The 26,450-nt window shown below is 39.1% G+C and overlaps 1 protein-coding gene across 5 annotated transcripts in view; it reads left to right on the top strand.

The window, feature by feature from the left end:
• LOC135217454 (GATOR2 complex protein WDR59-like) overlaps positions 1–26,450 on the top strand; it is a gene marked incomplete in the record, with an annotated part of 356,363 nt that overhangs the window by 232,827 nt on the left and 97,086 nt on the right. Inside the window, 1 exon segment of one of the 5 annotated variants that reach the window (XM_064253329.1) lies at positions 4,792–4,821. Within the exon segment in view, the coding sequence (XP_064109399.1) occupies positions 4,792–4,821 (30 nt within the window). 5 annotated transcript variants of the gene reach the window in all.

Genomic DNA, 26,450 nt, shown 5'->3' with positions numbered 1-26,450 from the left:
ACTTCATATATTTTCATTACTAACAACTATTTTCATAAACAAAGGAGATATGGCAAAATTTTTGCTCTAGAACTTGTAAACAATACATGGTGCTAACCTGTTGGCAGCACAATGAACTAATGGCGGCTCATTCAAAATCAAGCTTAACCACGGGAGTTCCTGGACCATAGAATGCCAGTTTTAAGAGATTCAACTGTACATAATGTTGAACATTTAAATTTTCATCAAAAACTGTCAATATTGTACTCAAGTCTAACCCTGCAGTCGAGTGGAAAAATCCCCTATCCTGCAGTCAAGTCGAAAAGACCAACCCCTTGAGATTTATTTCATGGGGAATTCAGGCTTCTTCGGAAGTCGTGACTAAACAACTGCTATGAAGAGAGCTTTGATTTTGAATATGAAAAAATGCTTTATGAATCCAGGTGTATTTTATATAAAAATGCACATTCTTTCTTCAGGTTGATGGAAACCTAATGCTGCAATTCCATAATGCCATGATATATGTGAAATTTATTTTTTGTATTGATGCTATGCCCCTTAATTTGCTATATTTTTAAAAATAGCAAGTGTAGCCATAGCAGAATGCCATAGGGAACAGTGCTTGCTAAAAATTCTGAAATTGGGTTTAAGTAATGTACTACATACATGCTAGTAATATTAGATAAAGCAGGTAACTGAAATTACTTTTGGAAATGAGTAGAGGTAGTTATGGAAAGGAAATACACTTTATAAAGTCTTGATAATAGATAATCCAAAGCTCAAGTTGTAGATGTAAACAATTATGCATAATGACTGTGTCTGAACTGTTAATGTAGAGGCCTTTCTATCTTGAAAATATGATATTGAAAATATGATATTGAAAATATGAGACTAATTTGTCCCATGACATGGAAATTAGAAACTTGATACACCTCTCAGTTTCTTTTTATTATATTTGATCTTTGTAAATATCCTATGTCATTTTACCTTCAAATATACAGATCTTGAAAACAGATAAAATTTTAAAGTATTTTAGTTTTGTTGATTGTGAAGGATTTGGTATAGAAAACAGTAAAGCATGTATTGTCTTTCTCTTGTCTTTGTTTTGGGTGATGTCCTTGTTTTGGGTGAAATCTCACCCAAATGGAGAACAGACTTGTATTTGAATGAAATGCAAATTTTTTGTTAAGAAATTTTTCAAAAGAACGAATTTTACTTCTGGGTTCTTGAAAACTTAGTCAAAATACTGGGAGGTTTTGATAACTAAAGGATATGTCCATTGTGTTTATGAAGCTGCTTTCAGTTTTCACATCTGTGAAGCGCTTCAACTCGTATCAGTGAATATGAAGCTTCTTTCATTTTTCACATCTGTGAAGTGCTTCAACTAGTATCAGTGAAACTAGTAGAATTCTAAATGCATATTGTAGTTTTATATGTTAGTGGGTTATTGCTTAGGATTTTATATTATTTACCTTTTCTAGTAACAATTCTTTTCTATCTTCTCATCAAATATTTTAAAATTGTTTATGTAGATGAAAAAGAGCTTTTCCATACAGGCGATGGTGGATGTTTCCTGCGTTTTATAGGATGATCAATTTTGGGTTACAATATCCTGTTTCATTCCTTGAACAAATTATATTAGAGGTAAAGCAAAATACACCCTCCAGTTTTATAGTATGTACAGAGGTTACAGCCATAGTATCCAGCATGGGGACTCATTTTTGTAGCTCTCAGCCTTATTTTACTAAGTCTTGCTAAATTGCTGTAATATTTTACAAGTAAAATACAGTAGACATAGATTTCTTAGGTTCCAGGCATCCATGTCGCCTGTGCAAATTAACCCTCTTACGCCGACTGGACGTATTTTACGTCGGCCTTTTTTTGTCTCCCGTGTGCCGACTGGACGTATTTTACGTCGACTTACAAAAGTTTTTTTTAAAATTCGCGGAAAAATACTTATAGGCCTACCAGCCTAAAACTTTTGAATCACGCGCCTTGGGGGATGCTGGGAGTTCACGGATCAAGGTGTTGTTTTGTTTACAATCGTTACTCAGGCGCGCAAGCGCGAATTTCTTTCTTGCCGCACTAAAAAGTATCTGTGACACATCTCGGAAATTATTTCGTCACTTTGACATAATTTTTGTACCATTGTAAATTATCATTTACATGAAGTATTATATATGAAAATGTGCGCAATTTTATGTAGAATACAACAATAAAATACTCATGATTGTAGCTTTTATCAGTTTTGAGATATTTTCATATAAATAACGATAATTGCCAAAATTTTAACCTTCGGTCAACTTTGACTACCGAAATGGTAGAAAAACGCAATTGTAAGCTAAAACTCTTATATTTTAGTAATATTCAATCATTTACCTTAGTTTTGCAACTAATTGGAAGTCTCTAGCAGAATATTTCGATTTATGGTGAATTTATGAAAAAACTTTTTCCTTACGTCCGCGTGGTAACTCTTCCGAAAAAAATCATACATGCGATTGTGGTAATGTTTTGAGATATTTTCATATAAATAACGATAATTGCCAAAATTTCAACCTTCGGTCAACTTTGACTCTACCGAAATGGTCGAAAAACGCAATTGTAAGCTAAAACTCTTATATTTTAGTAATATTCAATCATTTACCTTAGTTTTGCAACTAATTGGAAGTCTCTAGCAGAATATTTCGATTTATGGTGAATTTATGAAAAAACTTTTTCCTTACGTCCGCGCGGTAACTCTTCCGAAAAAAATCATACATGCGATTGTGGTAATGTTTGCACCATTTTAAAATTAGCCGTTATATAAAGTTTTATATATGGAAATGTGCGCAATTTCATGCACAATACAACTAAAAACAACCCATGGTTGTAGCTTTTATCAGTTTTGAGATATTTATATATAAATAACGATAATTGCCAAAATTTCAACCTTCGGTCAACTTTGACTCTACCGAAATGGTCGAAAAACGCAATTGTAAGCTAAAACGCTTATATTCTAGTAATATTCAAGCATTTACCTTCATTTTGCAACAAATTGGAAGTCTCTAGCACAATATCTTTACGTCCGCGCGGTAACTCTTCCGAAAAAATCATACGGGCGATTGTGGTAATGTTTGCACCATTTTAAATTAGCCATTACATAAAGTTTTATATATGAAAATGTGCGCAATTTCATGTAGAATACAACAAAAAATAATTGAAGGTTGTCGCTTTTCTCATTTTTTTAAATATCGTAAATCACGATAAATAGAAAAAAAACCACGTTCGGTCAACTTTGACTCTACCGAAATGGTAGAAAAACGCAATTGTAAGCTAAAACTCTTACAGTCTAGTAATAATCAGTCATTTATCTTCATCTTGAAACAAATTCGAAGTCTCTAGCAAAATATTTAGATTTATGGTGAATTTAAAAAAAAATCTTTCCTTCCCTCCGCGCGCGGATTCTCCGCCACAAATCTCCGAAATGCGTACGTACCATTCTCGGAATATTTGCTCTGTTTCATATTAGGCATTTCATAGAGTTTTATATATGAAAATGTGCGCAATTTCATTTAGAATAAAACTAAAAATATTTGAAGGTTGTAGCTTTTCTTTTTTCCGAAATAATTGCATATAAAAAATATATATATATAAAAAAATTCGACATTCGGTCAACTTTAACTCGTCAGATATGGTCGAAAACTGCAATTGTAAGCTAATACTCTTACAGTATAGTAATATTCAATCATTTGTCTTCATTTTGAAAGAAATTGGAAGTCTCTAGGACAATATTTAGATTTATTGTGAATTTTTGAAAAAAAAGGAGCAAAAAAGGAACTCTTAATCTTGAAAACTAAGCGCGCTGTGATTTTTGGAAAAAAATATTTTTTCCCCTTCCGCGCTCACTCTGAAACACCTCCGGCACACGGCAGACAATTTTTTTTTTTACAGCTTCGGCGTAAGAGGGTTAAGTGTGATTCTAATACCTGAAGAACTTTGCAAGTACCTAAATCTTCCTGTTCACTGTTTTACATTTATTCACTGTAAGCAATGCTTTTGGAATTATCAAAACCTTGGCACTAATTTTTAATGTTTCCCCAAGTACTCTCCTGGATATATGAACAATCTTTGGCATTGGCAGTTTCATCCATCCTCCTAAACAATGAGTTGTTGAACTACTTATGTGATTGATATGTTGTAATGGAATAGGCGGAGACTTTATAACACAAATCTAGTTTTTTTTTCATAAAACTCACCAATCGTATAATGAGTTCGCTCTTCCAAGCCAGAAATTTTGCAGCCGCATATATAATATCCACAGAATATGACGTGATGCCAGATGGTACATGTGTTGTCAGACTTTCATCGGTGAGAAAATACAGCCTGGGAACTTTCAAACAGCAAATTTTTGAAAACTATGAATGATAAGATTGTATGAAAAAACTAGTTTGGAGTTTTAGAAGTCAGTTTTAACATACAAACTCATTATGTGTGATGAGATTTCTCACTTAATCAAGGTGCAGGTGACATAAGGGCTGATAGGTATTGCTGCAAGGGACCTGAGGGTCCTTCTTCATGTTTGCATTTGCAAATGCAGTCTTCTTTCTTCATTTAATTGTTATCGAATGTTTCTAAGTATGTCGTGAGCACAAAATTGACTCATTTATGAGTAACATGTTATTTCAGAAAAAAAAATTTTAAAAGGTTAATTTTTTAAAAACTTGTTTTTTAAATGTCACATATTTTAAAAAACTTCCCAAATTTTATTCCATCATTTGATATTGGCTTTGAAATTTTATTCCCCAAATATTGATTGTTTAATCTTCTTTTTAGCAACACTTACTGGACCGTTTATTGCGTAAGGTATGTCCTGCATGAAATCATTGACTGCCTTTTGTTTTACCCAATTTTATATCTGCAAGTTGTAAAGTACATATTGACAGTAAACAGTAGTACAGTACAACAGTCCTTGGAGATGTACTGTATTTTGTTCAGTGCTTGACTGTGTTATTGTTCCCTTGTTATAAAACTTTTACCTTGGCTTTTTCCATATTAAGGATACAGTATATACAGGTATTAGGGTGGATGATAAGAAAAATGTCAATTTGATGATTCATGTTTCTCATTGCTTCACATCTCAATTTTATTGGATATTTTTACTGGGCATTCTTTTTTTCTGTCGCTTTGTAATTAAAATTTCCAATGACTTACCATATTTTATGGCATAGAAGACCCCCCTTTTCCCCAAATAAAGCTCAAAATGTACACCAGGGCCTTGTACATGTGAAGTTGAGGCATCTGGTAGGCTAATGTTTGCCTGGATGCCTTTTGTTACCAGTACTTGTACTTGCCAACTCCATGTTACCTTACTTTAATATATATCAGTATTTATTCAAATATCATTATTGTTACAACTATTATGGTCATTATTGATGCAAAATTCCTCAGAACTGGCACCCTTGGAACCATAATGCTTGTGTTAATTCAACTTGGTGTTGGCATGAGAGAAATCTTTCTAAAATCCCATACATATATCCTGAACTGTCTTTCTGCCATTTGTTGTCAATAAATAACACCTCCTTTTCTCATTATTATAAAATCATTTCTAAAACTGAAACCAAACATTAGCCTGTGCTTGCCTAATTCCAATAGTAATTTGTAGTGTTCATAGATCTCTACATCATTATAACAGATGATAGAGTCACACATACTCACACACATTGATGCGTTAAATAGCAGATGCAAACACACTTAAACTGTATGTAGTAATGCACCTACTTTGCTTTTTATTCATTCTCTCTCTCTCTCTCTCTCTCTCTCTCTCTCTCTCTCTCTCTCTCTCTCTCTCTCTCTCTCTCTCTCTCTCTCTCTCTCTCTCTCTCTCTCTCTTTTCATTAAGAATCTGACATATCTCTCTTAAGATTTTTATTTTATTTTATGTATATCTTTGTTTAACTAGACCACTGAGCTGGTTAACAGCTCTCCTAGGGCTAGCCCAAATGATTAGATTTTTATTTACATGTCTAGGAACCAATTGGTTACTTAGCAATGGGACTTACATCTTACTGTGGGATCCAAACCACATTATATTGAGAAATTAATTTCTAATCGTCAGAAATAAATTCCTCTGGTTCTTCATTGACAGCAGCAGGGCGCGAACTCAGTCTACCAGATTGATAGGTGAGTACGCAACCCACTCGTCCTATGAGGAACTAAGAAAAACCAAGAGAGAGAGAGAGAGAGAGAGAGAGAGAGAGAGAGAGAGAGAGAGAGAGAGAGAGAGAGAGAGAGAGAGAGAGAGAGAGAGAGAGAGAGAGAGAGAAGTAAGCAAATGAACAGCAAGTGTGTAATTTACAATAACACGATGCATATGTGTATAAATCCACATACACAGATTTGTGTATGTGACATATTAAGGACAATACGTACTTTACTGCATTAAATAAATGTCAGTGAATGAAAATACTTAGAGAAAGAGGAAGAGAGAGTGAGTCCCCAGTAAGTGCATACTTACCGTGATGGAGTGTTTGTATAGTATACACATGCAGGCTAGCCAGGAGGCTAGGGCCACACACACACACACACACACACACACACACACACACACACACACACACACACTCGACAACAAAAACACAGTTGTATATGTAACTTTTATAGAAAGTCTTATTTTAACACAAACTTTTAGATAATTTTTATGCTTGACATAGAGTTTTGTTTTAGCTTTAATTTTCTTTTAAATCTGAAGTCATAAAATTGATTTTCACCAGGAGAGTTATTCATCAGAGGCAGAGGTGGAGGGAAGTGTTATAAATTACTTGCTTTTGTTTCCTCTTGTAAATTACAGTAGATTTATTATTAAAAAGTTGCATGCTTTGTTCAAGTGTTTACATGCCCTATTATAGCTCTTAATTTTCATAATGTTATATGATTATATAAAAACATTTTTTTATATATTCTTATATTGGAGGGAGTCTTCTATGCCATCAAACATGGTAATTTGTATCACTAAATTGCTTTGCCATGGTTAAGTTTTTTTTACTAAGTTAGAATTTTATTTTGCAGTGAGTTTGTATTTTGAGATTACTGGGAAGCAGTAATCAGCAAAGAAAAATTTGAAATAAATGTTTCCTCAGCTTAATTTTTAATACCAAACAGTAAGATCAGTTTAGTGGGCTGGTATCTGTAAATTTATTATAATTGAATTTGATAAAATGCAGATTATGCAACTATTTTTATAGCAAACACTGGAGAGAGAACTTGGTATAGTAATGTCCCAGACCTTTTGAGATTTCTTATGCAGATATACTTCTTGTGTGCTCAGCAAGAATGTTAATGGAAATTGCTTAGCTTTGGGACTTGCTTATAGTGAAAAGATATGAATTTAATTTGAGTTTTGTATTTGCATTGCCCAAGGTGTAACTTTATGTGAGGGGCTGGAAGAAGATTTATATCTTCTGCATTCCTTTGTATAAAGTAAAAAATTGACAACCATTTAAAATACATCTTTGTGTCACCAACTTGTAGATGAGTTACTTTCCCATAAGTTACAATCATTTCACTTACATTTAGTCAGAATACCATAATAAAGAATTCCTAGTAATGTTTCATTGAAGGCTGTGGAATCATGTAGAGTTGAATAATTGGAGAGGCTGTATTGTATCACATCCATAAAAAGGCTCATCACAACTTAGTACAGTATATAGTTGCAAAACACCCCTGCTTCTGCACGGTGCTTCCTTTGTCAGAGGTAGAGGCTTCAGCAGCCATCGTTCCTTAAGTTACTGAAGTGTATCTGTATGATATACAAATACATTATTGTACAATAGCCATATTGTTTAGTTGAGTATTGATGACCAAACTTGAATATAAATCTACCTGGTGCAGTAGTTATTTGCATGATTACTGCCATCACCTTTAGAGTTGGCTGGCTGTCTTTATCACTTATTGAATTTTAAATCAATAGGATATTTGATAGCATTGCAAGTAACCAAAAAGTATATCCTCCTATTTTCATTTCATACTCTTCATTTCAGACATAAGGATGTCAGTATTTGGTGTTTGTCTACTTGTTTTGTTACGTGGATTTGGAAAGTCATACAGTATTTGCTTCCTGTTATTTTCAAGCATCATGACTTTGGCACTTCTTGCCATATTAGTTATAGTCCTGCATATGTGTATTTGTATGTGCATATATTCTCAGTCTCAACAGAAATGAGAGCTTTAGTCTTTAGATATTACTTCATCTGTTTGCATGCACATTATTCTTTATATGATTACTGTATTTGTTATGGTCTCACTCAGGCCTGGTAGCAACCAAATATTTTATAATGAAAGCCTTGTATTAGGTGTCTTATTTTTATCTCGTATAATTTTGCTGTTTGATTCAATAATTTTACCCTGGCTAGGTTAGTTTTTCAACATGTAAAGCTTTGTATTATGCAGAGGGCATAGGAAAGGTATAGCTTGGGCAACCTCCCTTGATAGCCCCTTTTCTGGGCTCAGCTCGTGTCGCTGCGCGAAATATCCTTTAATCTATTATTTCTAGGGTAAATGTACTAACACATACCAGAGAATAAATAAATAAAGAAAAAGGTCAGTACAACTGACTCGCTCACCCTCCAAGAGGGTGTCGGTATGAACACTATGGCGAGTGAGACCACTACCACGAGCCGAATGCCAATAGAAATCTCCCACTACAAAATCCCCACAAGAGGAGAGCCGACCCACAGAGTGGGCAGCAACTACTACTACTCCATCCCATGCTGCCGACTGCTGCGCCTCTGGTGGCCATCCTTTTCAGTTAGCGCACACGGTATACACGTGCCCTTTTTTACTCTGTGTTATTTGTGCCCTTTTCTTTGGATTTATTTATCATGGAGCGTGCAGCCATCGCAGCAGCTAAGTTAAGTACTCAGTGTTTATTGCTAATTGGTTTTTTCCGGCCCTGAGCCCGTATTTGCCGTTTTTTAGGTATAAATACGAACTCTAGGTCGGAAGCATGGCAGCATGGTCTGCCTCGTGGCGGGTTCGTTCTTGGTCTCCCATACCCAGAACATTCCCTTACTTTAGTACGCTCTATTTTAATCATCCGTTTTGTTTAGGGTACAGTCTACACGGTTTTTGTCATGCATGCATGTCTTTTACCTTATGTAGGCTCCTTCTATCCAGACCCTAGCCACAGCTCTTAGTATCGGCCCCAGCTAGCTTTGAGTGGTAGACTTTCCTTCGGGTTAGTCGTACACCCCTGGATTTTTTCTCCTACTATTTTTGTTTCCTCCTTTCATTTATTTTATATTTTATAGTTCTATTATTATTATTTATATTATATTATATTATATTATATTATGTTAGGTTAGTGTTGGCGTCTGGCTCATTTAGCCTAGGTTAGGGCCCATAGGGCCCATATGCTACCGCTCCTCAGTTCGGTTGCTTCCCGATAGCATCTCTCTGATCATCCGTTGTGTCTTCTAGGCTTATTGATTCATTGTTTTGTTGTTACCGCCCCGTGGTCACTACGTGATCACGGAGCAGCCAGACGCCTGTCCAGTCATCTTCCCCCCCTCCCGCTCTTCCATAGAGTCGGGGGGTGGGTTGGTCTACCCATGCTCGCTCCGCAACCCTACGCCGAGCCTGCCCTCCCTCCTCCCCCCAGGCGGAGGGAGTAGAGGGACGGGACAGACCCAGACTGGACTCGACCTCTCCAGCTTCTCGGTCCCGGCCGGATGGTTAAGGTGGGGGGGACTGGCCTTTCCCCCCTCCGTTGCTACTCCGTCGCTCCGTTGCTAGCCCGAGTCTGTTTGTCCTCTCGCCCTTTCCCACCTTACTGGGGCTCCTTTGCCACCGGAGCCCCGGCATCCAGCGGAAAGGTGCTAGTCCACCCAGAAGGGTGGACCGGGATATACAGTTGGTCCCTACTAACCACTCCGTCTCGCTGAGTCACGACACTCCGCCACGCACTGGACTTAGTCCGGTACGTTCGTATTTATAGGTTTAAAGTTCTGTTATGTTAAAACTAGTAAGTTTATCTTAAGCTACCTTAAAACCATCCCCCCCCCCCCTCCCTTACCTGTCTCACCGGATCTCTCCGGGGTTATAGCCTATTCAGGCGTTAAGGGAGGGGTTATGCCCAAATTTTTTCCGAGCTCCGGCATGCAACGGAGTTCTTCTGCCCTTTAGCCTGTAAGTGATAGCCTTTAAGATACTCATGTGTCTTTTCACTTACAGACCACCAACTGAGCATCCGGGATGCGCCGCCACACTTCAAGACCCATGTGGACATGAAGTTTGCCGTCCCATGCTCCATGCGTACTCCGCACGGGGACATCCAGGTCTGGTATCACGAGACGTGCACCATCTGTTATGATCTGGTGAGCCAGCTTTTAGACGGGGTAAGTATTCCAACTCCGTTAGCCAGTCCCCATTTTGTTATAATTCTTAAGTTTTCTAAATTCAATCTTCCAAACTTAAGATAAAAATTCATGGGGTTTTGCAGCCCCTATAATTTTAAGTTAAGCTTTTAATTTAGTTTTAGTTTTAAGTTTAATCTTAAAATCTAATCAATACCCTCTCTTCCAGGCCCCGGCTGTGAGGGATACCGCACTGGCAACCCTGCGGGCCTGGGTCGGCGGTTTTGGGAAGAACGCCGCCAAGGGTATGCCCTACATTCTTGAAAAGAAGTTGGCGGTACTGATCTTCCCCGGAGGCAAGTCTACAGGCTACGTCGACCCAGCAGAGGCGGCCCCGACTATCGCTTTCATTCAGCAACAGCTTGCTGCCTCATTGACGGATCAAGGCCAGGACATCTCCTCGGAAGTCGCGACATTGGACATTAATATTGAACCTATGGTAGGTGTAGACGACCTGTTGGTCGAGGTAGGTACGTTGGACGCCCAAGGGATGCCCTTGGGTGCTACTGGATCTTCTACCCCTGCAACCTCTCCATCCTTCCAAGGCTTTACAGGTGCAGAATTATATACTTCTCCTGACGCTTCCGTTAGACCCAAGGTCAAAGGTCAAGCTGTAAAAACCTTGACTAAGACGTCGTCGTCGTCTAAAAAGACGGCGTCATCTTCCTCTCGTAAGTCTCCGGCTAGAAATCCCGGAGCAGAGAAGTCTAAAGCTTCTGGGTCCGGCTCTAATCCTCTAGGAGTAGATCCTCCAGGGAGAGATCACACACTCCGGCAGAGTCGACAGTTCCACTACCCTTGGTTCCGGTTCAGAGCCACCCTTCCACCTCCGCAGCAGCTCCAGCTTTGGATTCCAACGCTGGTCTGTTGCAACAAGTGGGCGATCTGGTTGGTTCTCTGAAAACCAGTATGGAACAAATGTTCTCCCGGTTGTCTGATAGGATCAACTCTCAGGACAATATTATAGCCGGACTGAGCCAAGCTCCACTAGCTTCTCCCCCACCGTTCAGCACAGGGGGAGCCCAATTACCCACGTATGACTCTCTACCTCCGTTCTCAATGACATCCTTGGAGAGTAGCATCATACGCCCCCTTCCAAGACGGGCTTATCTCTATCCCGGAATGTGGAACTCGGAGGATTGAAGACTTCGAGTTCTACCCGGAAGACCTTCAGCCTCCGTTCATCGGCTACGCCAGGCTCACCGCCTCGGCCATGACTCGGACGATAAGGTGCCGAAAGAGACAGTCCTCTATTCAAGAGACCAGGCTCAGAGAGAATGGCTCAGGTGTCTAGAGGACATGGATTGTTCCAATACAAAGATTCAACCATTTAAGAGTCCTTTTACGATCTTTACAATGGAAGAGAGTACCCCGCTCCCTTTCTTGACAAAGATCGCTACAACCACCATTCCAGCAGCCCAGAAGGGGATTCGATGCCTCAGCTGAAAGAAGCGGACCCTACGTCTCCTTTACTTCCCTCAGCCGGTGAGTTGTGGGAAGATTTACCCAACACCTTTTCAGCGGGCAAACTCAAACCAGACTGTGCTATGGAGCAGTTTTGGTGAGAAGCTACCTAGGCTTCCGGATAGCCTTATTCAGGCGGCGGAATTTGATGCTAAATCGAGGTTAGCCAGGTCTATTAATACCATGGCCATGACCGAGGTGGCTACCATTTCCTATGGTTCTGAGCCACTCTTTAAGCTTCTCACCAAGTCTCTGACTCAAACGGTGCAGTCTGATATGTTTGAGTTCGCCACGGCTAGGACGAATTGTAGGAACATGTCCTCCAAGAAGCAACAATTCGGCATGAGCCGAATAAGTTGCTTACATCGAGCATCTGGGGAGCAGACCTCTTCCAGAGGCGATGGTGAAGGAGGTCCAGGCAGAGGCTACGAGATTAAACCAAAAGCCTTAAAGATCGTTGGGGTCTTACGGCCAAGAGACGCCAAGATCAAGTGGTCAGGGGTAAGGCTCAAAGGAAACCCAGACGTTTCCAGCCCTACCAGAAGAAACAGCCACGCTTTACTCAGCAGGTTCCAGCTGTCCCGTTGGTGCATGCAGCCCAACCTTCTACCTCCAAGGCTCAGTCGCAGCCAATCTATGTTATTTCCCCCCCAGCCTCAACCCTCCACCTCTTACGCTCTCTCTCCAGCCTACAATCAAGTCTTCGAGGGTCAGGCTTCCCAAAAGTATGACCGCTCGGGTAAGGGAGGCAGAGGTAAGCGATCCTTTCGTGGGAGAGGATCGGGAGGGCCCTTCAATAGAGAAAGCATTTCAGGGGAGGCGAGGAGGCTACCAAAACCAATGAGGATTTTCAGGTAGGAGGGAGACTGTTTCACTTCCGCCACCGGTGGAACTTCAGCAAGTGGCGCAGAGCATTGTGTCAAAAGGCCTGGGTTGGAGCTGGATAGCGGACCCGCCCCCATCCAGACCTTTCCGCCAACTTCCATCCAAAGAATTGACGGAGTATGTGGAGGACCTCCTTCAGAAAGGAGCTATAGCGAGAGTCAACAGGTTAAAATTTCAAGGACGCTTATTCAGCGTGCCAAAGAAAGGCTCACAAAAAAGAAGGGTAATCTTAGACTTGTCCCGCTTAAACTTAGCCATTCGCTGCGACAAGTTCAAGATGCTCACGATCTCGCAGGTACGGACCTTACTTCCCGTGGGGCCGTCACCACCTCTATCGATCTTACAGACGCTTACTATCATATCCCTATTGCAAGACACTTCCGTCCGTATCTGGGCTTCAAATAGGAGACCAGACATTCTCCTTCAAGGTAGTTCCTTTCGGGCTCAACGTAGCACCCAGGGTGTTCACGAAGTTGGCGGAAGTGGTGGTTCAACAACTAAGGTCGCAAGGGGTTATGGTAGTAGCGTATCTCGACGATTGGTTAATCTGGGCTGCCAACAGTCGAGGAATGCCACAAAGCAACACTGAAAGTGATTCAGTTCCTGGAATATCTAGGTTTCAAGATAAACAGGACCAAGTCAAGACTCACTCCAGAGTCAAACTTTCAGTGGCTGGGCATTCAATGGAATCTATCCTCCCATACTCTGTCGATTCCATCAACCAAGAGGAAAGAAATAGCGAAGTCAGTCAAGCAATTTCTGAGTCACAAACTGGCGTCGAGAAGAACTCAGGAAAGGATCCTGGGTTCACTCCAGTTTGCATCAGTGACAAACATCTGATGAAAGCCAAACTGAAAGACCTAACCAGAATCTGGCGCTCACGAGCAAATGTCAGGTCCAGGGACAAATTATCCTCAGTCCTCAGATTCTACGGAATCGACTTCGCCCGTGGGCAAAAGTCAAGAACTTATCGGTTTCAGTACCCCTTCAGTTTCCTCCTCCGGGGATCACCATCCACACAGACGCTTCATTAAGCGGTTGGGGAGGATATTCCCAGTTCAAGAAAGTTCAGGGAACTTGGTCACTTCAGTTCCGTCAGTTCCATATAAAACGTACTGGAAGCGATGGCAGTGTTCTTGACCCTAAAAAGGTTACGTCCGCCAAAGTACTCCCACATAAAGCTAGTCTTGGACAGCGCAGTGGTAGTACATTGTATAAACAGGGGAGGCTCCAAATCGCGCCATCTAAATCATGTCATGGTAGCCATCTTCTCCCTGGCGGACAAATTCAGTTGGCACCTCTCCTCCACCCATATAGCTGGAGTGAGAAACGTCATAGCAGATGCTCTATCCCGATCAGTACCTCTAGAGTCGGAATGGTCACTGGACAACAGTTCGTTCCAATGGATTCTTCAGAGAGTTCCAGGCCTACAAGTGGATCTCTTCGCATCCCAAGCGAACCACAAACTCCCATGTTATGTGGCCCCCAACCTGGACCCTCTGGCCTATGCCACGGACGCCCTGGCCCTAGACTGGAAACAACTGGGAGAAGATTTATGTCTTTCCTCCAGTGAATCTTCTCATGAAGGTACTGAACAAACTCAGGACATTCAAGGGTCAAGTGGCTCTAGTAGCCCCAGACTGGCCGAAGAGCAATTGGTACCCTCTAATTCTGGAACTGGGTCTTCGCCCTCTTCGGATTCCCAGTCCCAAGCTCTCCCAGTCAGTACAAACGAAGACTGTGTTCGCTTCCTCAGGATTCTCAAAACCCTAACTTTATGGATTTCATGAAGTTTGCAGCGAAAAGGGATGCGAATATTGACCCTCAAAATATTCTCTTCTTGGAATCCGATAAAAGGGATTCAACTTTGAGACAGTATGATACTGCTGTCAAAAAGTTAGCAACCTTCCTAAGAGAATCAGATATTAGAATCATGATAATCAATTCAGCTATATCCTTTTTCAGATCGTTATTCGAAAAAGGATTAGCAGCTAGCACCATTACGACAAACAAGTCAGCCTTGAAAAAGATTTTTCAATTTGGTTTCAACATAGACTTGACAGACTCCTACTTCTTGTCTATTCCCAAGGCTTGTGCTAGACTTAGACCTTCTGTAAGGCCTACGTCAGTATCATGGTTCTTAAATTGATGTTCTAAAGCTGGCTTCAGAAACTAATAATGACACATGTTCATTTATAATGCTCTTAAGAAAAACTCTATTTTTATTAAGCTTGGCCTCAGGAGCTAGAATTTCAGAACTGTCGGCATATCCAGAGATCCGGATCATATTCAGTTCCTTCCCACAGGGGAAGTGCTACTTTCTCCGGAACGTAGTTTTATAGCTAAGAATGAAGATCCTTTGATGAGGTGGGAACCATGGAAGGTACTACCCCTTCCACAAGATATATCTCTTTGCCCAGTATCGACCTTACGAGCCTTTCTGTCTAGGACCTCCTCATCCTCATCGGGTCCTCTCTTTATGAGAGAAAAAGGTGGTACTTTATCTATTAAAGGTATCAGGCAGCAAATCTTGTACTTTATTAAACAAGCCAATCCTGACTCTTTTCCAAAAGCACATGATGTCAGGGCAGTAGCCACCTCAATTAACTATTTCCAACATATGAACTTCGATGAGTTGAAAAAATATACTGATGGAAATCGCCGACAGTATTTAAACGTCATTACTTAAAGTCCTTGGAAGCTCTGAAATTTTCAAGCAGTGGCGGCGGGTAACATAGTTTCCCCCGACTCTGCCTAATCTTTAGTAGAAGATCCAGTCCTCCTTTCTACCTGTCTCACCCAACAGTTCGTCTATTCCTGCCTTGTTCATCTACGGTTACCTTGTGTCTTAGCTGCTTTTTATGATGATATGGTGGTGTCCCTTATTTTTTTTGCTAGGGACACTCACAATCGATTGTATATATTGATCTCTTGGATGTGATCCCCTTATTTTTTATGCTAGGGGATACATCTTAATTGCATTGGTTACGGGTTTTGTATATTAAGTTATATACATTCCTTTATATATTGTTATTATTGAAGTTTGTTCTGTTCAACTTATTGTCTTAATTGCTCTAGAGTTCTTGATACATATCAATACACAGATACTATTTCGGAACATATATGCCATGTAAGCCCTGTATATATGTAAATTACCTTAGGTTAAGAAATATTATTAGCATTAAGTTAATTTAAACAATATTTCTATTTTTGTATCATTGTGTATATGTATCTTTATTAGCAATTATATTCTTTTATTTTATTTTATCTTTTATTTGAGACCTCTTTTTTGTTTTGTTGAATTTTATTTACAATCTTGTGCTATTTCTCTGGTACGATTTCGCACAGCGACACGAGTATGGAGCCCAGAAAAAGGATTTTGACGTAAGGAAAAATCTATTTCTGGGCGATTGGCTCGTGTCGCCAGCGAAATCCCACCCTACCCATCCCATCGCTCAAGATTGTCTGCTAACTTCAGGATGGCCACCAGAGGCGCAGCAGTCGGCAGCATGGGATGGAGTAGTAGTAGTTGCTGCCCACTCTGTGGGTCGGCTCTCCTCTTGTGGGGATTTTGTAGTGGGAGATTTCTATTGGCATTCGGCTCGTGGTAGTGGTCTCACTCGCCATAGTGTTCATACCGACACCCTCTTGGAGGGTGAGCGAGTCAGTTGTACTGACCTTTTTCTTTATTTATTTATTCTCTGGTATGTGTTAGTACATTTACCCTAGAAATAATAGATTAAAGGATATTTCGCTGGCGACACGAGCCAATCGCCCAGAAATAGATTTTTCCTTACGTCAAAATCCCTTTATTAGTACTGTATCATATTGATAGAAGGTTCACTGCAGATATCCTTTAGTACTCTCTAGCATTTAGACAATAATGTAGTAGCAGTGGAATGATAGGAAGGTCCTGTTTTTCAGGAAGCATTAAATTGGATCAAAGATGTGAATATCCTTTATACAGCTATACCCAGGCCATGTTGAATGAATCTTATTACCTCCAGGGAAGCCAGGGTGAATGCTTCTTTGGACTGGTTAGGTTTTGTATCCTGATCAATTGTGTTAAGAACATAATAGAAAGAATACAGGCATTGACTTGCAAACATACTGTCAACCTTATTGTGTAGTACAGCTAGACCCTGCTACCCTGTAAAGGAAGATTTTTTAGATGTAGGGAACTGTTGAAGATGGCAGTGTCCCAGGTATTTTAATTTAATATAGGGTAGACTAGATTAGTGCCAGAACTGCCAAGATTAACTGTTTTTGAATACTTAACATAAGGATTGAAGAGCTAGAGAAAACAACCCATATGGAGACAGCAGTGTTGAGGCATGGGCCCATATCAGTAACACTACTTAGGAGAAGGATGTGGAGGAAGTAGCAAGGCTGGTGTTGAATTACTCATGTAAGGGGATGAAGGGATGACGTGGCACAAGGGGTGAGAATTTCGGATTGTCTTTTGCCTATGCAGTAAGTCAAGTGATGGTGGTTCATTTACTGGCAAGGCTGAGATCTCTGCTTCCACATTTGCCAACCACATGCCATCTCCTTCAGCAGCAGAAGTAGAATTACACCTGTAGATGCGCTGTCCAATAATTTAATTTTTATCATGAGAGAGTTAGATTGTGAAAGCAGTGACTTGTTGCCTGCAGAAGAGTTTGAAGACATGGAAATCCTTAGGGCATGTTTTTTATATGATTTTATCTGAATGAATTTGAGCCCTTGGTCCATATTCCAATCCATGCAGACCATACAAGTTTTCTGTTCCCAAACACTTGTTTTTAACAGGATGAGTAACTATCTTTGTCAAGGGTGGACATAAACAATATGCAAGCCTATCTAGCAGACTAACTAGTTTACTTAGGCATATTAGAACGGGTGTAAAATAACAACAGCATCAGGCAAAACTTTACATCCCAAATGACAACACTCACAGTGTACCTCTTCTTAATCCCACTCTAGCCCAGAGGAAAAAGTGACATTCAAGTATATAAGCTCTCAAAAATGTAAAATTACATTTAAAAATAATTCTGTATCCACTATTTTAACAAGACTAAAATAAAGATAAAAACCAAAAAGATTTCCAGCTAAAGCTTTCCATGGAAGTAAGGAAAAACAAAATTGTACACAAATCCCCACACTGTGAGTGAATCAGGAAGTTGAAGCCCTTCCCTAAAGAGAACAAAGATCGGATAATTACTCAACTCCTGGTTGGTTCCTTTCAGTGTACAAATACCAATAAAAGAAAATACTTAGCAAGGATAAGAATAAAGAGCAAAGGTGTGAAGAACTTAATATCAGAGCAAGAAGACTCAAAATCTGGGAGTGCACAAAGATAATCTGGGAGACCGTTGCTGAGATTTTGATGCTGCAAAATTGCATTGCAGAGTGAATGTAGATGCAAGTCTCTGTAATTTATGAGACATTGTTTTTATTTTTATATGGTATAATAATCATTAGTTTCACCAGAATATCCTGATGCTGGATTTTATGCCTGGTGGTTATCCTATGGAAGCTCTGACACAGTGTTTCAATGGACATCTGAATGCAGGAATAAAAGACCCTGTAGAATTCAACCATGGGATTTGATAGATGCAGTATGTCCTTTTGCACTGTTCGTAGTGTAGTTAGAAAATCAGTTTGCTTTCCAGTGTGTAATGTGTTCTTATGACCATGTTTCTTTGTTTTTCCTTGAGGGAAGATACTGCACATCAATTGTCAAATGATATCATACATATGTCATGTCTTAATTTCCTTTGTTACTTGCTCAGTTTAATGAACTATGAAGAGCTTGAGCTTATTGCTATCTTTTAGACTTTGAGAGGAAAGTACCTCATTTGTGAGTGAGGCATGCAATATGTTCATAGTACCATTTTACTTTGTTGTTCTTATGTGGCTGTAGTGGCAGCTGGGTACTGTACTTGTATTTATCATCTAACCTGTCAGCCAGTGAAGCCTCACCAGGTGTTTCTGTAAAAATATACAATTAGTTAAGTTGGATATGGTTTTTATAGGTGTCAGCTTCTAATGTCTTTGTAGAAAGGAACCAAACACCCACATATATCTAGTATTATTATTAATATATTTTTTATTATTATTATTATTAATATATTTTTTATTATTATTATTAATATCATTATTATTATTATTCTGTTAAAAAGAATGGCAGAATTAAGCAAGTTGATTTTATATATTGTTTTTTCTATTTTCCTTACAATTCGCTTCTCAGGCTCAGCGATGTTTCTGAGTAAATGGCCAATATTCATATTGGGAATTTTCAAAAAATTATAAATGCCTTGGGTAATCTTTTATTAGAACAGGATCTCAGCTCCAGGTCAAGCAGGGGTCGTCGTCGGTGCCGGTATATTATTCCATAGGCGTAGTTCAGTTCCGGGCCGGGGTCGTCTTTGGTTTAGGGCTGGAATTGGTGCTGGTATATCTGGTACAGCTGGTATCATGTGATATTTCGACCTTCTCGCAGGTCATCTTCAGACGAGTCAGTTGAAGGACTGTAGCAAGAGAGTCTGCGTGGGCGGTATTTATAGCAGCTCGTACCTAGAGTTGGATTCTCATTGGTCATGCCGGTCTTGGGCGAAGTCATGAATCTTGCCTCAAAGGTCTTGGGGATTCGGTCGTGCGAGTGCCATAGTAGTGTGCCTGGGGGTGAACGTCAGGAATTCTGTCTGTAGCAGGAATCCTATCATCCTGTAGGGGCGTCTGATTATCTGGCATTGTTGGGGGGCCGTTCACTGCTCTCTGGGCGGCGGTGGGAAGGAGAAATGTTTCCTGAGTTATATTTAAATTTGTTTTCTCCTTTCCTATATGGAGGGCTTCTAGGAGGCGCAGATGTCGGGATCTATTGTCTGGTCTATTATTTTGATATTAGGGATAATATCGTTTCTCTTTATTTGTTTGTTATGGGCAGTCCTGGCGTGGTTGAATATGGCTCCTTCTTGGGCATGGCAGGAGATTAATTTGGAGAAACGCATGGAGGTCATGCCGACATATTTGCCAAGGCATCCTCGGACTGGGCATGTGTAATGGTAGACCACACTCATCTTCTTCAAGGGACCCTGCAGTGGCGCCGAAGGGTTGTTTCTCATCACCAGGCTGCTTGTCTTTTTCATTTTATAATATATTATTAGCTTAATATTTTTGTCCGGGTTGGTGGGGTTGACGTTTTCCTCGATGATCTTTTTGAGGGCTTGCTCGTCCTCCTTGTACCTCCAGTGGAAGTGCCCCTTGCAGAAAAGCTTGATGGGTTCTGCAGTGTCGGGGCAGGGTTCCTGGTGGTACCAGGCTTCCATATTTTTCCTTATTGATTCATCAACACCACGATTGGTGTGTCTGTTGTCGACGAGGACCTGGGTGGCGCACTCCAACTCACTGTGTGTGTGTGTGTCATTCCAAGAGGAGCAGTGTGAGAGGGTCCTCCTGACGAAGGCACTGATACTCACAGTGAGTTGGAGCACGCTGCCCAGATCCTTGTTGACAACGGACACACCAATCATGCTGTTGATAAATCAATAACAAAAAACATGGAAACCTGGTACCACCAGGAACCTCGCCTTGACGTTGCAGAACCCAGCAAGCTTTTCTACAAGGGGCACTTCCACTGGAGGTGCAAGGAGGACGAGCAAGCCCTCAAAAAGATTACCAAGGAAAACGTCAGCCCCACCAACCCGGACAAAAATATTAAGAAGACAAGCAGCCTGGTGATGAGAAACAACCCTTCAATGCCCCTGTAGGATCCCTTGAAGAAGACGAGTGTGGTCTACCGTTACATATGCCCGGTCCGAGGATGCCTTGGCAAATATGTCGGTATGACCTCCATGCGTTTCTCCAAATTAATCTCCTGCCACGCCCAAGAAGGAGCCATATTCAACCACGCCAGGACCGCTCATAACAAACAAATAAAGAGGAATGATATTATCCCTAATATCGAAATAATAGACCAGACAATGGATCCCGACGTCTGCACCTCCTAGAAGCCCTCCATATAGGAAAGGAGAAAACAAATTTAAAAATCACTCAGGAAACATTTCTCCTTCCCATTGCTGCCCAGAGAGCAGTGAACGACCCCCCAACAATGCCAGATAATCAGGAGCCCCCACAGGATGAAAAGACTCCTGCTACAGGCGGAATAACTGACGTTCACCCCCAGGCACACTACTAAAGCGCTCGCACGACCGAATCCCCAAGACCTTTGAGGCAAGATTCACGGCTTCGCCCAAGACCGGCATGACCAATGAGAATCCAACTCTAGGTACGAGCTGCTATAAATACCACCCCCGTAGACTCTCTTGCTACAGTCCTTCAACTGACTCGTTCGAAGATGACCTGTGAGAAGGTCGAAATGTCATGTGATACCAGCTGTACCAGCTATGCCAACACCAATACCAGCCCTAAACCAAAGACGACCCTGGCCCAGAACTGAACTAAGCCTATGGAATAACACCGGCACTGACGACGACCCCTGCTTGCCCTTGACCTGAGATCCTGTTCTAATAAAAGATTACCCAAGGTATTTATAATTTTTTGAAAATATCCAATATGAATATTGGCCAGTTACTCAGAAACAACACTGAGCCTGAGAAGTGAATTGTAAGGAAAATAGAAAAAACAATATATAAAATCAACTCGCTTAATTCTGCCATTCTTTTTAACAGCATTTGCATAAAAGAGGGTCTTCTACCAAAATATTATGATTATTATTATTTTGGAAGAAGACCTTTGTTACAATATTGAGGCACAAGCATTGGGAATAAAAGTGGCAATTCCCCAGTGAAATAAAGTCTTACCTAAAAACACTGCAGGAAGGAGGAAAGAAGAGTATGAGAAAGATGCAAGAATCATGACTAAAGTTGTGAAAAATAGTCCAAATAGTTTTTTTCTTCCTTCCAAAGATAAGTGATACAGTACTATATTAATTCAGACATTCAGTAGTAGTAGTACCACATGCATACAAGTAGAAGTTCTTGCAATCATAAAATGTAGATTCCATTTAATAGCTGGAAAGTTAACTATTTTTGTTTAGGAAAATACTCAAAGTTTTCTTAGAGTACAATAGGAGGATTTTATAACAAAGGAGGAATTGATGGAGAGATTGGTATTAAGAGGCTTTTAAAAAGACTAACATCTCAGACTGAGATAGTTTGGACATGTTATAAGTATGGATGGAATATCTGGTCAGGAGAGCATTAGATATGCATTTAGCAGGATGACAATCCATAGGAAGGCTAGAAAATCATAGAACAGGGAGAAAGATAAGGACACACCTAACATGAGTTGAGTTAGAAGAGCACAGGACAGAAGAGAATGCAGAGAATTCATTTCACTCCCACCCTTGCGAAAGGAAAAGTTGACCTTAATATGTATATGATGATAATTATGTTCCTTTTGCTTTGTTGTGATTAGAACACATCCAGACCATAGGTAATATGGGTCCATAAATCCTGCAGGTGGTAGCTTTCTGAATACCATGTCATACTTTTATGTGATGGCTTTTTGACCAGCATGTGAAGCATGAAGTGATGTTAGGTTGAAATTTAATTGATAAAAGCATCACTATACAAATGTATGGTAATAGCCAAAATTGATCATGCCATATATATATATATATATATATATATATATATATATATATATATATATATATATATATATATATACACACACATGCATTCATACGTATATAGTATATAAGAAGGTCCCCCAGTTATATGTGTGTATATATATATATATATATATATATATATATATATATATATATATATATATATATATATATATATACGTGGTACCATTGACATACAAAAGGCTCAACTTACAAAAAATTCGAGTTACGAAAGCAAATAGAAGATTTTTTTGGCTCTACATAGGAAAATAATTCAAGTTATGAAAGGTTGTTGCTGTAAAGTCCCAAGATTTGCCTGGACCACCAAGAACAATTTTAAAACTCGCGCCGCCAACTGAGTAGACTTGCCACCATCCCCTCGCTCTCCCATTGGTTCCTGATGCTAGTCACCGCCATAAGATCCTGCTCTCCTATTGGTCATCATCTACCCCATGTGCTCTATGTATTCTATTGGTAAAAGGATGCTGTAAATTGAAAAACTTATTCATGCAATACATTTAATAAAAAAAACATTAGGTAAAGATAGAATAAAGAATAGAAACGAAGGGTTATTATACTGTTTGGTAGTTTCAGTAGTTGAAGAGAGATAATGAAAATTTGATTACTCTACGTACTGTGTGCTAAGTGAAAGTGGTTGCTTGGCGATCGTTCGGTACTCGTAAGTGCTGGTGCTGAACGTAACAGAAGGTTAGAAGTTTTTTTTTTTATTATTATTTATCATAGTTAATGGTTACTTAATAATTATTAGAAATGAGTAGATGCAGTCCATTTAATAAAAAAATTGTGAATTAGATATCATAAAATATAAAATAAATCAGACTGCTATCATCGAAGCCAACAAATACTTATTTTCTAGAATTCTTCTTCTGTTTTAATATTACGTATATGTTTCATTATAGCTGTCAGTAACTCAGTATCTCCATTAGGTAAAGATAGGATAAAGAATAGAAATGAATGGTTATTATACTGTTTGGTAGTTTCATTAGTTGAAGAGAGATAATGAAAATTTATGGCTTACTGTGTGCTAGGAAAAGTGATTGCTTGGCGATCGTTCGGTACTTGGAAGTGCTGAATGTAAACAAAAGGTTGGAAAGTAACAAAATCCCTTTTCTAAGAAAAATCATTATCCGTTTTGTGCCATTTTCTCAAGTTCTTTTGTTTTTAGTTAATGCCTTTCCTTAACAACGCTGCAACATATATTATATATATATATATATATTATATATATATATATATATATAATATATATATATAGAATATATATATATATATATATATATATATATTATATATATATATATATATATATATATATATATATATATATATATATATATATATCATATATAATATCTATATCTATATATATTGTATATATATATATATATACTAGATATATATGGACCTGATCTCGGTCATTTGTGGGTTCGGGATATGAAGGAAAAAACAGGAGAGATAAGTTCACGTGCATGCATGGAGGTCATGCAAAAATAATAATCAATGAAACGTTTAACACAGGTGTATTCTTCTTAGCTACACAGGTGGCCTTTAATTATTACGTTAACTATACTAGTGCACAACCGGACGGCAGGTTAGACTTATTGACACTCATGACGATACACGTCTTTGTGTGGCGGCCGACGGGAATGCGCGGGGCACTGGGCACTGTGTCTCGACCCAGTCAGTCTGTACTGTATGCAACCCGCTGACGAACTCATCTGACCGATGTGGGCGGCCTCTGTTTCAATAAAACCCCCCTTTCAGATGGCATCGTTATGCAAGAAGCTGATTGGTATTCTGGCTCCTTAGACACAAGGGCAATCACGAAGGGATATAGAGATACGTGGCACTCTTTTGAACTGCCCAAGCCACGCTAACTTGTAACGTCTTTGGCGGCTGACTTGTTTTGTTACACATACACACAGTATCACTTATAATGGTTTCACGGGACTTCAGAATATCACGGAGAAGGCATATTCAAAACTGTATCGAATCAGCTCATATATATATATATATATATATATATTATATATATATATATATATATATATATATACTATACTATATATATATATATATATATATAGATATATATATATATATATATATACAGGCGGTCCCCGGGTTACGACGGTCGGCTTACGAAGTTCGGAGTTACGACGCTTTTTCTTAAATATTCATTGAAAAATCCGCCCTGGGTTATGACGCTTGTTCCGAGGTTACGACGCTCTCTCTCTCTCTCTCTCTCTCTCTCTCTCTTTGTATTTTCCAATGAAAATAATCACTATAATTCTCTCTCTCTATATACTACAAAGATGTATGTTTTTTAGTATGATAAATAAATGATTTACTATTTTCAAATATTAATATTAATTTATACAGCAAATAATATCAATTCATTAAAGAAAATACCATAGTGAATTAGTAAGATTTTAGCCTATATTTAAAAAATTATGGAAGAATGAAGGAAACCCCAGTCTTCTTCAAGTAACTTCCAGTAACCTTTTCTCAGATTCAGGTACTAAAACTGTCAGATATATCAAGTTCTGTGACAGCCAGGAGGGGGAAAATTTGGGGTGTGACAGCCAGGAGGGGGAAAATTTGGGGGAAGAGCTGCAGTGTTGCAATCACGTGGTCCTGACATTTTCCCCTCTCTCTCTCTCTCTCTCTCTCTCTCATTTACTGAGACTCGAGATTTTTTATGTACTTGTACTATTTGTTTTAATACTTTCAATAATAATAATAATAACTGTAATTACAAAATTCATATGTGATAGTATTTTAAAGAAATACAATACGTACTAATCATATCCATGCCTCCCTTTTAATTAAGGTTCACTCTCTCTCTCTCTCTCTCTCTCTCTCTCGCTTCTCTCTCTCTCTCTCTCTCTCTCTCTCCACTTTTCTTTTTTGCCACACAAGATAATAATGGGTCATAGTGTTAACTCCCTCCCTCTCTCGCTCTCTCTCTCTCTCTCTCCTCGTTCATGGTCCTCTTCTTTTATCCTTTTAGGGGACGAAAGAATTTTTTATGGACTAGTATTAAAATGTTTATTGATAATTTCAGTTATTATAATAATAATAATAATAAAACTTTAATTACAAAATTCATATGGTCGTATTTTAAAGAGATGAAAATGACATTTCCATTTCACTTGTAAGGATAATTCCTCTTTCTTACTGAATGAGAGAATTTTTATGGTAGATGCACGTGTTTATTATATTTCCAAAGAATAATAATAATAATTAATAATAATAATAGAAGTAGTAATAATACGATAACTAATTTCAAAAGAAAATTCTTCCCTTTGTCTTTTTCTGTATCAATTTTCCCCACCTCAACTCGAGTGACACTCGAGCTTAACAATGCCATACAATGGTCAACGAATTTAATGGTTTATGTAATCTCTCTCTCTCTCTCTCTCTCTCTCTCTCTCTCTCTCTCTCTTACGAGATGAGATCATTTTTCATGGACGTGTATGTAATAAGTTTATCATTAATATTTTCCAATAATAATACTCTAAGTACAAAATTCATATCTGAGTATTTTAAATACAATAATCATTCGATTTCTCTCTTTTAAATACTGTAAGGACAACTCTCTCTCTCTCTCTCTCTCGTCTCTCTCTCTCTCGCTCTCTCTCCACAAGATACTTGTCATACATTTGGTGTTTCTATTTCTTCCTTTTATCTCTCTCGCTCTCAGCAAAAGAATTGATAGACAGACAAACATAATTGCACAGTCCTCTCTCTTCTCTGGAGAAATATATGTATTTATGGGAGGGGGAAAAAGTTGCCTACAGACATTCATTTCAATCTATTGAAACCGTAGGAGTTCTCTCTCTCTCTCTCTCTCTCTCTCTCTCTCTCTCTTGTATTTTTAATGAAAATATACAGTAATTTGTGAATACACAGTGTTGCACATGAAAAAAGTAAATTAGTGATAATTTTAGAGATACGGCCCTAAGAAAAATTGCAAATTAGTAGTGAAATTTTCCCTGTGGACATGTTTTCAAGAACGTCGTTCCGGCTTACGACGATTTTCGGTTACGAGGCGTCTTAAGAACGGAACCCCCGTCGTAACCCGGGACCGC

The sequence above is a fragment of the Macrobrachium nipponense genome, chromosome 7, assembly GCF_015104395.2.
Source record: "Macrobrachium nipponense isolate FS-2020 chromosome 7, ASM1510439v2, whole genome shotgun sequence".
Classification (NCBI taxonomy): Eukaryota; Metazoa; Arthropoda; class Malacostraca; order Decapoda; family Palaemonidae; genus Macrobrachium; species Macrobrachium nipponense.
Note: the sequence above shows the minus strand (reverse complement) of the source record. Positions and strands in the feature narration are given on the sequence as shown.